Source organism: Coturnix japonica, chromosome 1 (genome assembly GCF_001577835.2).
Source record: "Coturnix japonica isolate 7356 chromosome 1, Coturnix japonica 2.1, whole genome shotgun sequence".
NCBI lineage: Eukaryota > Metazoa > Chordata > Aves > Galliformes > Phasianidae > Coturnix > Coturnix japonica.
In genome coordinates this window covers 130,624,133-130,637,313 of record NC_029516.1, presented here as the reverse complement: position 1 = coordinate 130,637,313, position 13,181 = coordinate 130,624,133, and the positions used below count along the sequence as shown (strand labels likewise).

The 13,181-nt window shown below is 44.5% G+C and overlaps 1 protein-coding gene across 1 annotated transcript in view; it reads left to right on the top strand.

Annotated features, from left to right (window-relative positions):
- The first annotated feature begins 5,218 nt into the window (after window positions 1–5,218).
- Window positions 5,219–13,181, top strand: part of IPO5 (importin 5) — a 32,467-nt gene continuing 24,504 nt past the window's right edge. Inside the window, exons 1-2 of the mRNA XM_015851572.2 lie at window positions 5,219–5,445; window positions 8,702–8,782. Of these exons, the coding sequence (XP_015707058.1) occupies window positions 5,350–5,445; window positions 8,702–8,782 (177 nt within the window). The 5' untranslated portion in view covers window positions 5,219–5,349. The remainder of the gene's footprint in view (window positions 5,446–8,701; window positions 8,783–13,181) is intronic.

The following is a 13,181-nucleotide window of genomic DNA, read 5'->3' as shown; positions in this document are numbered from 1 at the left end:
TTATTATCACAGTTATCAATTATTATCAATATTTATTATTATTTCATTATTTATCAACATTAGAAGCATGGCCAGCAGGTCAAAGGAGATGATCCTCCCCCTCTACTCTGCCCCGGTAAGGCCTCAGCAGCAGTATTGTATCCAATTCTGGGCTCCCCAGTACAAAAAAGACAGGGATCTCCTGAAGAGAGTCAAGCAGAGGGCCACAAAGATGGTGAAGGGCCTGGAGCATCTCCCCTATGAAGAAAAACTGAGTGAGCTGGGTCTGTTCAGCCTTGAGAACAGAAGGCTCAGAGGGGATCCAACTAATGTTTATAAATATCACAAGTGTGGGACTCAAGGAGACATGGCCAACCTCTTTTCAGCCATAAAATGGAGCATAGGAAGTTCCTCACCAATATGCAAAGGAAATTCTTCACAGTGAGGGTGACGGAGCACAGGAACAGGCTGCCCAGGGAGGTTGTGAATTCTCCTCCTCTGGAGACATTCAAGACCCACCTGGACATCAACCTGTGCAACCTGCTATAGGGGGCCTGCTATGCAGGGGAGTTGGACTCAATGATCTCTAGAGATCCCTTCCAGCCCCTACAATTCTTTAATTCTGTGATTATAGCACAGTTACCTGCATGCACGGCCTCATATGACCAAGGAAGTTCAAGGAAGATTTAAAGCTCAAGTGCAACAGCGTAATTCACATTTTTCATATATATCACAGTGATTACATATTATCTCTTTTAGCTTTTCCTCTTAACTGCTTGCTCTTGGCCCCCTAATTGTAGGCTAGAATCTTTATTGTGATAAGCACATTCAATTTTCATCAAAGGGAATGGAAGTGTCATATACACAACCTGTAATTTGTGCTTACATTCACTACTTTCCTCTGATCACAGAAGGTGATGCTTTCTCGGCATTGATCATCTCTCCACTCAAGCTCCTGTAGCAGCAAAAGAAAACAGCATTACGGTGCTATTTTTTCTACTCTATAACGTACAGAATCATAGCTAATTTTCTACCCATATTGTGTGCATACATCCTTCCACCTGCTTGCCAAAGATTCTGACCAACTGATTGAATCTCCCTTCTTTCTTCTTTTTTCTTTTGGGTTACTTAGTGCTTTTTTACGGTGACTCATACTCTCATGTTTTTCTTAATCGCTCATAAACATTGGCAGTTTAATATTTCAATTCATTAATTAATGTCTTCTTTAATCTAAAGGTCTCAAAACCTTCTTCCAGAAGTGAGTTGAAACAGGTTAGAATCACAGAATATTCTGAGTTGGAAGGGACCCATAAGGATCATCAAGTCCAACTCCTGGCTCCACACAGCACCACCCAAAATCCAAACCCTATGTCTGAGAGCATCTTCCAAATGTTCCTTGAACTCAGGCAGCTTGGGGCCATGCCCACTGCCTGGAGTGCATGTTCCAGGGCCTGATCACCCTCTTCTTAACCCCAACCTGACCTTCCCCTGACACAGCCCCATGCTGTTCCCTTGGGTCCCGTCACTGTCATCAGAGAGCATTAGTTCTGACAAATGCAATATTTTACACATACACAAAGCAAGAGGTTTACAATATAAAGCAGTGAATAAATGAAATTTAACATTCAAAGCATGCTTGAGGCATGTAAATCCTAGTCATTTGGAAAGGTACTGTGCGTAATTATGTGCTTACAGAATATGCTTCCTTCCAATAGATTTCCCAATTATAAGCCAACTAATATGCCAAACCAATTAATGTTCTGCCTAATGCGCAAACAATTACAGAATCGCGTTCTCCAGAGAGGTCTGTTTTTCTATCAATACAGCAAAAGGGGCTGAATTTTCACTGTTTAGCAATCTCTTTTCTCCCGCACATAGAGTAGCTGGAAGTTGTACAGCACTAACTCAGAATCAGCCAAATCTTCAGTTCTGACAAATGAGCATAAATACAACAGTGATGTCTTTTCACAGTGATTTTCACGATCTTTCATGGCTTCAGAAGAACTTCTTTACAGTGAGGGTGACGGAGCACTGGAACAGGCTGCCCAGGGAGGTGGTGGAGTCTCCATCTCTGGAGATATTCAAGACCCGCCTGGACGCCTACCTGTGTGACGTGGTGTAGGGAGCCTGCTTTGGCAGGGGGGTTGGACTTGACGATCTCTAGAGGTCCCTTCCAACCCCTACAATTCTGTGATTCTATGATTCTGAATAATACCTTATAAAATGCCATACATAAAGCAGTGCTGCTAAATTAGTCTTGGTACAGTGTAGAGCTTCCACATCTTTCCAAAGGAAAATGCTGGCAGGAGCTGAGCAGGTACTCCACAATATCTTGCTCATCATCTCAGAAAAAACAAACCCCAACAAATCTCTATTTTCATTCAGTTTACTTATGAAATATGCTATGCAGTGAAAAGGTAACTAACAGAAATGTATGAAAGTGGTTGTGGATCTGCCTGTTCCCATGCAGCCTGGCAAGATGCTTCAAGCATGAAGGGTTTCCAAGTAAATAAAAACGTAATAAGACCTGCCAACATTCACTCATTCAAAACTACACTCCTTCATACCGAATTAATTTGAAGATTGTCAAGCTTTGCCCTGAAGGGATAAAGGGCACTTAATGCGAGTATTATGAGACACTGACAAAAATCTCACTGCTATTCATTCCCTGAGGAGCCTGATTTTGTGATTGATGAAGCTGTGTTTCATCTAATAGCCCACACAACAGCAGTGCACTCATTTTGGAATCATTCTCTTCATGATCATCTCTTGATTTTAAGAGCAATGCTCCCTTTCCACATCAGGAAAAGCATCATCCATAGGCCTTCATGTCTAGCACTGGCACATTGTTCCAGTAGTTCAGGCTAACACAGCAGAAGTGCCGCTCTGCTACACAGGAGACTCAAATCCCAGGGGTTGGACTTGATGATCTCTAAGGTCCCTTCCAACCTGCACGAGACTGTGATACTGTGATACTGTGGGGAGGGTAAGGAAGCTTATTTACACTGCTCAAAGCCTCTGTGAAAAGGCTTTGTGCAGACCAACTTGTCAGACTGACATTTTGGACAAACTGTCGTAATAAAAGCAACAATACGACTAAATTCACCTAAAAGTCTTCATTATAATCACTGAATTATAGAATATCCAATTTAATTTCAAGACGGGAACTCTACAATTAACCATTGTTTTCTTTGTCTTCGGCAAAAGCAGATCCCCTGTGTTTTAGCATCTCAGAGGGTAGTTATGTCTCTCCTTAGCATCTCTTGCATTTTAAATCCTTAATGTATAGGATCTGCAGTATAACTTGCTTGTGAAGTCTCTGTCTTGTCATAATTTTTGTAAACCATCCCAATGACTCTTGAAAGCTCCCACCCAAGGATTCTGGATGTCATTAGAAGCTGATGGCACTCCCCCCCTCCCAGACTCCTCAAACCCTCGTCAACTGGTACTTCTATCAGCTCTCCTTTAGGCATGTTTGTATCATCTTCATCAAGCCCAGATGAGCCTTTCCAACACAGCGAATCAGCAGAAGCCATGTGTCGGGGCTTCTTGGAGTATCTTGTAAGAGTCAGGGGCTATAATATAAATACGTACATAAATATATATATATATACACAATATAATTGGATACAATGATTGGATGGGGCCCTGGGCAACTTGGTCTAGTATTAAATGTGGAGGTTGGTGTCCCTGCCTGAAGCAGGTAGGTTGGAACTTGACGATCCTTGGGGTCCCTTCCAACCCAAGCCATTCTATGGTTCTATAAAGCGCTGAATGAAGATAATCTCTGTCATCACTTGCTTTACATGATCTATAGCTCCTACCAAGAAAAAAATCACCACAATAAAACAGATGAGAGCAATTTTCTCACAGAAACACTGCCAACACTTGTTTAGCACCCACAACAGCAACAGCAGCACAGCCAGTGCCCAAAGCCAAGTCTATTACTGAACAGGAATTCCTCCCATCCCTGTGCTCTGAGTACAAGAAATAGATGAATGATGTGTGGATCCTGTTGTCTCATTACAGACAGGACGACCCTGCATTCTGGCAGCACAACACTCAGATGTTGTGTTCTCTTAATGGTCAGCTTGCTCTGTGCCAAGATAGCTTCAGCCAGCCCCCACCAGACCATAGCTTGCTGATGACGTCAACTCACTCTGTTTGACTTTTGTTGTAAATCTGCCTTCACAAACCGTTCAGTCTCATCCTGGGCCTCTCAGGATATCAAGGCTGCTCTTTGTTTGTGATTCATGGTCCACATGGACCATCAACAGGCACTTTACATAGATAGTATGTCTGATATGGATGAATATAGGTAGTCAGGCATTGGAATGCACTGCCCAGAGAGGTGGTGGAGTCACCGACCATGGGAGTGTTCAAGAAATGTTTGGATGTTGTGTTGATGAATATGATTTAGCCTGGAAGTATTGGTAATGGTTGGACTAGATGATCTTCTAGGTCTTTTCCAACCTTGATAATTCTGTGTGTGAACATCTTGAGAATTCTAGACATTGTTGGCCTGTTGCTATACCCAGGAACTAGGACTGGATTTATTTTGCTTTATCTCCCTTTCAGAAGGAATGTATTTATTTTCCCTTTATCTCATTCTTTGCTTCTGAAAATTACACCTGCCATAGAAATCAGAATCAGAAAATGCTTTGCAACAGCCAGACACCTTTCTTTGTAATGCCTGTTTACCCCACACCTCCTATTACTCTGACACAAAACCTACTCTGGCATAAACCCTATAGCATTCCTCAGGTAGAATAAAACCGCTGTCCCCCAGCTCTCCCTCTCTGTATAATCCATTTGTTAGCAGAGATGTGAAGTCTAACCATCCCTATCCTACATTGCATCCTTTAACTATCACCCCTACCCCTCCCGCCCTTCCATCACTCCGTGCGGAGCGGGCTGAGGTGGGATCACGTGACGTCACGAAGCACGATCTCCCGCGCTTTCCCAACCCCCCCCTTCCCCGCCACGGCCCCTCCCAACCCGCGCCACCCGACCGCGCCTCTGACCAATCACGGCGAGACCGTCAGAGCCACCCACCAATCAGAGCGGTGCTCGGGGCGTTTTCCCGCCCCTGCCTCCCGCCTTAAAGCGGAGCAGACACGCCCCCGTTCCATCTCCCGGTTGGGGTGTCATAGTAGAGCCGGCCAATGGGAGGCGGAGCCCCGAGAATTCCAGCCAATGGGAGCGCAGGAGAGCACAGCCGGCCCCGGAGGGGAGCCGGGAGAAAGCGCGCCGGCGGCTCCTCCTCCTCCTCCTCCCTCCCCTCCCCGTTGGGGCTGGCAGCTCGGCCGGCTTCCCCCGCCCCTCCCTGTCCCCGCCCGCCCGGCCTCCCTCTCTTTCCCTTTCGCAGCAATGGCGGCGACGGCGGCCGAGCAGGAGCAGCAGCAGTTCTACCTCCTGCTGGGCAACCTGCTCAGCCCGGACAATGCGGTCCGCAAGCAGGCCGAGGTAACGGTGTCGTCCCTCCCCGCTGCTGGGCGACTCGCCGGCTGTCAGCTGCCCCGGGGGGGAGCCGGGAGGGGGCAGGGAGGCGGCGGGGCCGGCCGAGCCCCACGTGTGAGCGGCGGCACTGCTACCGGGGGGTGGCGGCGATCGGGCCGGAGCGACTCGAGGGCCGAGGCCGAGCTTCGTTTTGGCGGCCGAGCTTCGTTCCGGCGGCGGCCGGGCTTCGTTCCTCCACCCGGAGGCCCCTGGGCTTCCCTGCCCTCCGCCAGGTGGCCGCCGGCGTCCGGCCGGGCGGAGAGCGGGACCTCGAGCCGAGGACTCGAGGGGGGGTTAACTCGGGTAAAGCCCCGGCGTGTCGTCAGCGGGGAAATATTCCACCCCGAATAGCGGCGGTTTTTTTTGCTATCAGCAGAAAGTTTTCCGACGCGCGATTCCGGCCGGGATGCTTTGTGGTGTTAAGCCGCGTTAATTCCCTCTCTGTGTGTCACGCTTAAGGCTCTCTCCATTGTGGAGCGAGGCGGAGAATCGGTGCGTCCTGCCTGGGCTGTGACAAAGGATGGGCTGATGTCCGCCCTGCACGACCCCCAACGTGTGGGGTGGGGGAGAGGACGAGCTCCCATAGCCATTGCAGCCGGTAGAGATGCAGCAAGTGGTATTACATCCTCCTCAGCGTGGGGATGGAACACAGGGGCACTCCACAGCACCAGGATTTTAAATCTTCCTATTTTATTTATACATACATGTATATATATATATTTATATATATATATTTGGCGCTCAGTGTGTTGTACAGCATCTCTCACAACTTTCTGAACTATGCCGGCATGTGATGCGTTAGGTAAACCGAAGCAAATTCCTTGGGAAGCTGTGCTGTAAGGCCTGTGAGATAACAACTGCTCTTGGAAAGCCAGGTTCCAGTGTTGGCTTTTACCGCTGGTACCACGCTGGAATTTGTTAGATCCTCCCAGATAAGAGGGTTCTGTCCTTTTGGATCCTGAAAGCCACTAAGAAGGGTGAGATGGCACGGGGCCCCCTGAGCAGCCTGCTCCTACCTGACTGCTCCATACAGCCTGGAAAAGACCATTAACGTCATTTAGTTCAACCATCAACCCATCACCACCATGTCCCTAAAAAGAAGTACCAGTGGATCAGGCTCTGGGCAGCTTGGTCTAGCTGTGGTGTCCCTGTTCATTGCAGGGAGTTGGACTACATGGCCCTCATAGGTCCCTTCCTACTCTTTATGATTCTATGATTTCAGTTCACATCAGCTAAGCCCAATAAAGAAGTTAGTAAAAGGAGAGTATTGCATCCAATTTAGAGCATCTCTGTGCTAAAATCATATGGGACCCTTAATATTTGATGTTAACCATTAGCATAAGGCAGTCAGTTTTCTAAACTATGCTATTGGAGAGCAGTATCGGATAGTACAGGGAGCCAAATAATGGGGGATAAATAGAATAGCTGGTATCTGTGCCCATTGAAAAGCAACAAGATGAGAAATGGATGAGTGCACGCTTGATGGATGCATGCTTGGGCTGTTTGTTGAACTGCAATATGTGGAAGATCAGGCTCGAGATGGAGATATGTCGTTCCCTGTTTAGTTGGCCAGAGAATAGAGAAAGCTGTAAAAATCAGAGCTGGGAGCAAATCTGAACTATTAAATACTTATGTATCTGTGTGTGAGCTAGTTGTCTCCTATCTACCAGCACAGGGAGCGAGTTCTGCTTTGGCCATGGGCTGCTCTTATCTGAAATCACTTTGCTGAACTGGCAGAGTGATCCCAGTTGGCCACTGAGTGGGTAGCTGCCATTCCTAGTGAGTTAAAGTAACACCAGAGAGACAGTTGTGTTTATCAGAATGGGCATGAGCAGGGATTCAGGTGTCTGTGAAAGCATGGCTTCAGATCCAGGCTGGGCTTGTGCTTAGGAAGCGCAAAGTTAATTTGTTTATAAACAGTAATGTGATGTAAATATACATATTAGTGGAAATGGTTAACCTGAGAAGGCTTTGTCTTGACCCTCACAGAATCACAGAATGACCCGTGTTGGAAAGGACCTCAAGGATCATGTAGTTCCAACCCCCCTGCCTGGCAGGGCCACCAAACATACACATTTACTAGATCAGGTTGCCCAGGGCCCCGTCCAACCTGGCCTTGAACACCACCAAGGACAGGGCATCCACAACCTCCCTGGGCAGCCTGTTCCAGGGCCTAATCACTCTCCTAGTGAAGAAGGACCCTAAACCTCATTTAATTTTGCGGTCTCCGTGAAATGATGGGATTAAATGCAGGCATTCATAAGGGATTCATCTCATTGATTGCAAGTGTATTTGGGCATCTAGAGAGAGCATGATGTGCAAGTGGGTTCTGAATGAGGCCTGCTAGGAAATGGGCTCTGTGAATGAGGCCTGCTAGGAAGAGGGTGCGGGAAGTGGAGGTAGATGTTGTCTGATATGAAATGTGACAAACTACTTCATTGAAAGCAGGAGGTATAATACTAAGGTGCTGCGAATTTGCTGGAGTGCTGGTAAGAACTGGTGTTTTGGTGAATATGGGGAAGCAGGCAGGCAGGGAACTGAGTGAAATGAACCATGACTTGTATAGTGGGTTTGTGCACTGAGTTCAGGCTGGAGTAGTGGATATTTGGAAAGCAGGGAGAGTGTTATTTATCTTAAATATCATAGGATCATAGAATTAAGAATGTAAGAATGTATGCCTTAGAAATGGACAGTATGAGATTCAGGTAGTTTTAAAACCAGAAGTGCTTATTCAATTTGTTGTAGCTGAGTTGTGTAAGTTGCTGCCACATAACGCTGTAAAAGCCAAAAAAGTTCAGAAGAAGAACTGAACTAAATGCATGGACTGCAGGTTGGTGAGTAGTTATTAACTTCTTGATCGTAGCTCAGTTTTATGCTTCTGAAGTTGTTAATCCTTTGATATGATAAAAGCTAGGGTGGGTTGCCAGGAGAAAATGCGTTCCCCTTCCGTTGCTTCTTAACTCATCTTTTAAGTGGCCAATAATACTCAAGTAGGATGTCAGGCCTTTTTAGGTCATTAAGACTTCACTTGTAGTTTTAAACTGGATCAGAAAGCTTTATTTTGAGAATTATTATTATTTATTTTCACTAAGTTATTGGTCTGTTAACCTAACTTCAGCATCCACGCGGTTGTTTGAGAAAGAAAGTCAGCTCATAGTAATTAATGCTCAGCATGTGTTTTTCTGGTACTTGCTTACAATAAGCTGCATCCTTTTTCATGCAGGAGACATATGAGAATATTCCGGGTCAATCCAAGATCACCTTCCTCCTACAAGCAATCAGGAATACTGCTGCTGCTGAGGAGGTATGTCTCAATCTTTGAGTTCTGCAGTTCTTCAAAGGACCGAGGAGGAGGGAAGGCATCAATTATGGCCATTTGGGGATAAATGAACAAATTTGGCTTTAATTGTACCGACTTAATGTACTGCATACTTGTAAGTGGTCAGAGTTCACTAGCTCGGGCTTCATGATGTAGGATGTTTAGTTTGAAAAGTAGACTTTTGTTAAGTGACTGCTTAGATCTCCCTTGTTTTCTGGTTTTGTATTTGGTTTAATAAATGAGTTCTTTCCTTAAAAACATGTAACAAACACCTGAGTGTTACTGCCATGTTCCTTTGAGTTACTGCTGAGAAACACTTTCCATTTTCAGGTTCTATGCCTAAATGTGTTAAACTTTACTTACGTATCGTCTGAAACGTCTTGTGCTTCTTAAATTAGAATGGGAGGAGATAAGGTAGCAGCTGATTTTGTATGTTTTATTCAGATGACTTCTGTGTTTTGCCTTATCTGGAGAGGATGTGCTCATTAAGTCATCCAGCAGTGTTAGAGGATGAATGGCTAGCAGGGCAAGCACTAACATAATTGTAGGTTAGTGTATACGGTTATATACTAACCATGGCTTTTGAGTATTCCTTAATTCTGTGAAGGCTCACATGCTGCTGTGATCAGGTAGTTCTGGTGGTGGAACTATTATTTGCTATTAGATAAACAGAGTGAAGCACTGCTGAGCTTTTAAGATACTGCAAACTTCAGAGTCACTTAAGAACAAAAATCTTGGACTAGTTTTTCTTCACGTGTAGAGTTTTACTGGACAGCTGAAGGATGTACCGTGTAGAATTTCCGAATGATATTATAAGGAGACTGTAGCAGCACTGTTCTCTTCTGGATAATGATCGTTCCTGGTAGATAGCCATCAGTTTCAAGGTAGACGGTATTTGTGCTTTTTGATGCTCAGAGGGTATCAGCTTACTAATACTGATGCTTATCTACATACAAAGCCATATTCATCTGACGGTCCTTCAGTATTATACTAGCAACTGGTTGCAGAGAAGCTGACTAGTTTTCCCTCCTGCTGCTCTGAGATGTTTCTGATGACGAAGTTGTAGAGTGATCTGTCCTGTATTTAAATTTGCATGGAAAATAAGATCCACTGCTGCTCCTTCTTCAGAGGGTGATACTGTGCCCTGGAAGTCAGAGCTGTATGCACATGCCTCTGTTTTTTTATTGAACACTTATGATAACAGTCTGAGTTGACAACTATGAAGTCATGCTTGTGTAAATAAATACGTGATCTCTACTGTTACTGATTGTTATTTTTTTTACTCCTTTTATGTCAACTAAGCAAGTAGTCCAGAGTCTAAAGCTTATTCAGAATCTTGCCAGTGATTTAGATTCCAGCTTGCTCAAGTGCAAAGTAACTTCTTTCTACCTGTAAAGGTAACTTTTACTGAAGGTGACAGAGGTTAGCAGCTGTAGAATAAGTAGGCAAACCAAAAGAAGGTTTAAATGTTTGCTCATAACTTAGGTAGATCGTATGTAGACATGCAAGCACCAATGAACACGGGCTGCTGGAAGGAGGCATAGAGTCCTGCCCAGGCCATAGGGAAGCTGTGTTCAGATGGTTGTTCATCCTGGAGCCTTTCTCTGCATTGCTTTTTTCCATCCCTTGAAAACTAGGCCAAAGAGAATTCTCCATCCTCTTTACTAAAGCTGTTGTAGAGACTGCAAGATTCATAGGACTATTTGGGCAGCGGTTGAGGGGGGATCCTGCTGATAGCCTGGTTGCTTTTAGCATTTAGATGGTGAAATAGGGATTTAGATCCTGCTCAAAGAACTATCATAGTCATACAATGGCCTGGGTTGGAAAGGAAGACAATGCTCATCTAGTTTTAACCCCATGCTATGTGCAGGGTCACCAGCCACCAGACCAGGTTGCCCAAGGCCGCATCCAGTCTGGCCTTGAATGCCTCCAGGGATGGGGCATCCACAACCTCCCTGGGCAAAGTGATCATCTTTTCCCTTTGTTCTCATATCATGCTTTCATGGTAGCAGAGTAATGCTGCTCCCAGAAGTGGAATGAAGCACCCAACTTAGTAGAGAGAATGCTTCTCTACTAGCTGATTGAGGCTGTACACCTTGACCTGAGGCAGGACTTGAACTGCCGGCCCTTGATATCCTGAACTCTGAGTCCTCTATTATGAAGTTAGGACTCTGGTGTTGAACAGAGGGGTGGTAAATATTCACAGCTTATTTGGTGGGCTTTTAATTCTCAGGATGTATTTGAAGTGTTAGAGGCTGTTCTTTTGCATCTTTGTTTTACCACCTCGATCTGAGAGAGAAACAGAAGTGATATATTCTCTTGTGTTTGTTTTCTTCCTGGTTAACTGTAGACAGCTTTTGATTTTTGTCCTAATTTACAGTTGAGAACTTTCAAGCACTGTGAGATACGGGAACAAACTGTACAAAACTGAGTTTCTGCTGTACTGACAGCCCTCTTTAACATTTCTAAATGTTCTTTCTCTCTTCTCCATATTGTCACACAGAAACTGCATTTCTTAATCTGAAAACTGTGGGCAGCTTCCTCCTCAGTATTTGCAGGGGAAGGTGGGCAGCCTGCGGACTCTTGGTGCACCACAGTTCTCCCTTTGGGCTGTATGGGAACCTTACAGCACAAGGTGGTCAGTCAGTTTCTTACAAGAAGTCTATGATTAGCCTTGGTGTTTGTCTTTAACTTTACAGTACATCTGTATTTGTCTTTCAGTATTTCATATTAAGTTCTTTGGTGGTGGAGGGTAGGATCTCTTAGACTGTACATTTTAAAGGAAATGAGCTCTATTCCCTGTTCAGCTACATAGGATTGATTCAGTTGAGGAATGAATGCATCGCAGGTCCAGCTGTTATCAGATGTCAGTGAATATGTGCAGAAACACAATGCTGTGTATGGGAGGATGTTTAGTCCTAGGAAGTTTGCTCCCCAGTCAAGGCTTTTATGTAAGTTCACACTATGAGTGAGTAGCAATGTAATATTTCCCAGTCTTAGTTTTTTCTAGGAATGGGAAAAGGGAAGATACTATTCATGCTGTAGTACCATTAAGTTTTGGGGGCAAGTTGTAAGGGGGATTCACAGAAGTAGTGACGAAAGAATCTTTTCCCTTACCAGCTCATGTTCCTATATTGTGATACATTGGTTGAAGGCCTTGGCTTATTATGGGCACTACAACACAGGCAGGCACTGTGACCACCTTCACTGACTTTCAGTAGATCTAATAAAGCAGATCTACTTCATGTATGGCGGCTGTGGCCTTTGCTGGTGTGGAGGAGGAGACTGAGGTCCCGTCCTAGTCCTTCCCTTCTGCAAGTATAGAGACATTTTGTGTGCACTCTTTGTGAAGAGGAAAGCTAGAGCATAAAAACACACCTTGAGTCTGCAGATGGCAAAACGCAATGAGACAGCATCTTTGATGTTATGGCAATACCCCCCATGTTAAATTTTGAGTGTTGGTGTTTCTCATGTATAGCTTATTCTGTAGCGATATTGTTGGAAGATCTGCTAGAGATCTGACTTTATTAGCTCTGCTGCTCATTGAATGCTTTGGAATTCCAGGGGCTGTCACTAGTGAAACTGCTGTCAATTCAAGTGCATGTTAATCCTAGGATATCTTAAAGAAAATACAGTGCATTTGAGTTCCCTAAATGCAAAGTTTGTATTTGAAATTTGGAAATAATGTGTTGTGTTTTGTGATTCCACACAACATTTTGTTCTATGTGTTGTGCTTTGGAGATCTGGGGGATTGTTTATAATTACTGCTTGTCCATCTAGAATTAGTAGTTAGTGAACAATGTACTGAGTTATTCAGAGTGCTTTGCACGTCTTTTCTGTAGGTTTTGTTCTATTCATTCAGAAATACTTGGCAGTTTTTCTTGTTTCCAGTTCTTTTACAATTGTAAATAAATACAAACATGTAAATGACACACTTGTGGAATTGCTGTATGCAAACAAGCAGCATAGAGAATTGTAATATGTACTGTTTGAGGTTCCTATACTCAGATTCACGTTTAAAGTGAAGCAGTTCATTGTAGGCTGGAGAGAAGCTGAAAGCTTTGACTTGTTGCTGTAAAGGAGCATCAACTTAATGACATGTCTAATGATGATTTTACCAGTTATTGTAATTGGCATCTGTTGCCTGAGAGGTATTTTGTTTACCGAGCAAGTCTATACAGTGAGAGCCAAACATTAGAAAGCATTATACCTGGAATCTTTCATCATGAGAGCATGGCTTTTCTTTTTCAATGCAGTTCAGAGGCAGATATCACAGAACAAAGAAAGAAAATTGCATAGGGAACCTCAAAACAAGACAGATGCTAAGCTTCTAGTTCTTGCATTTGACTTGCTTGCTAGTTCTGTCTCTATATTGTTTATGGAG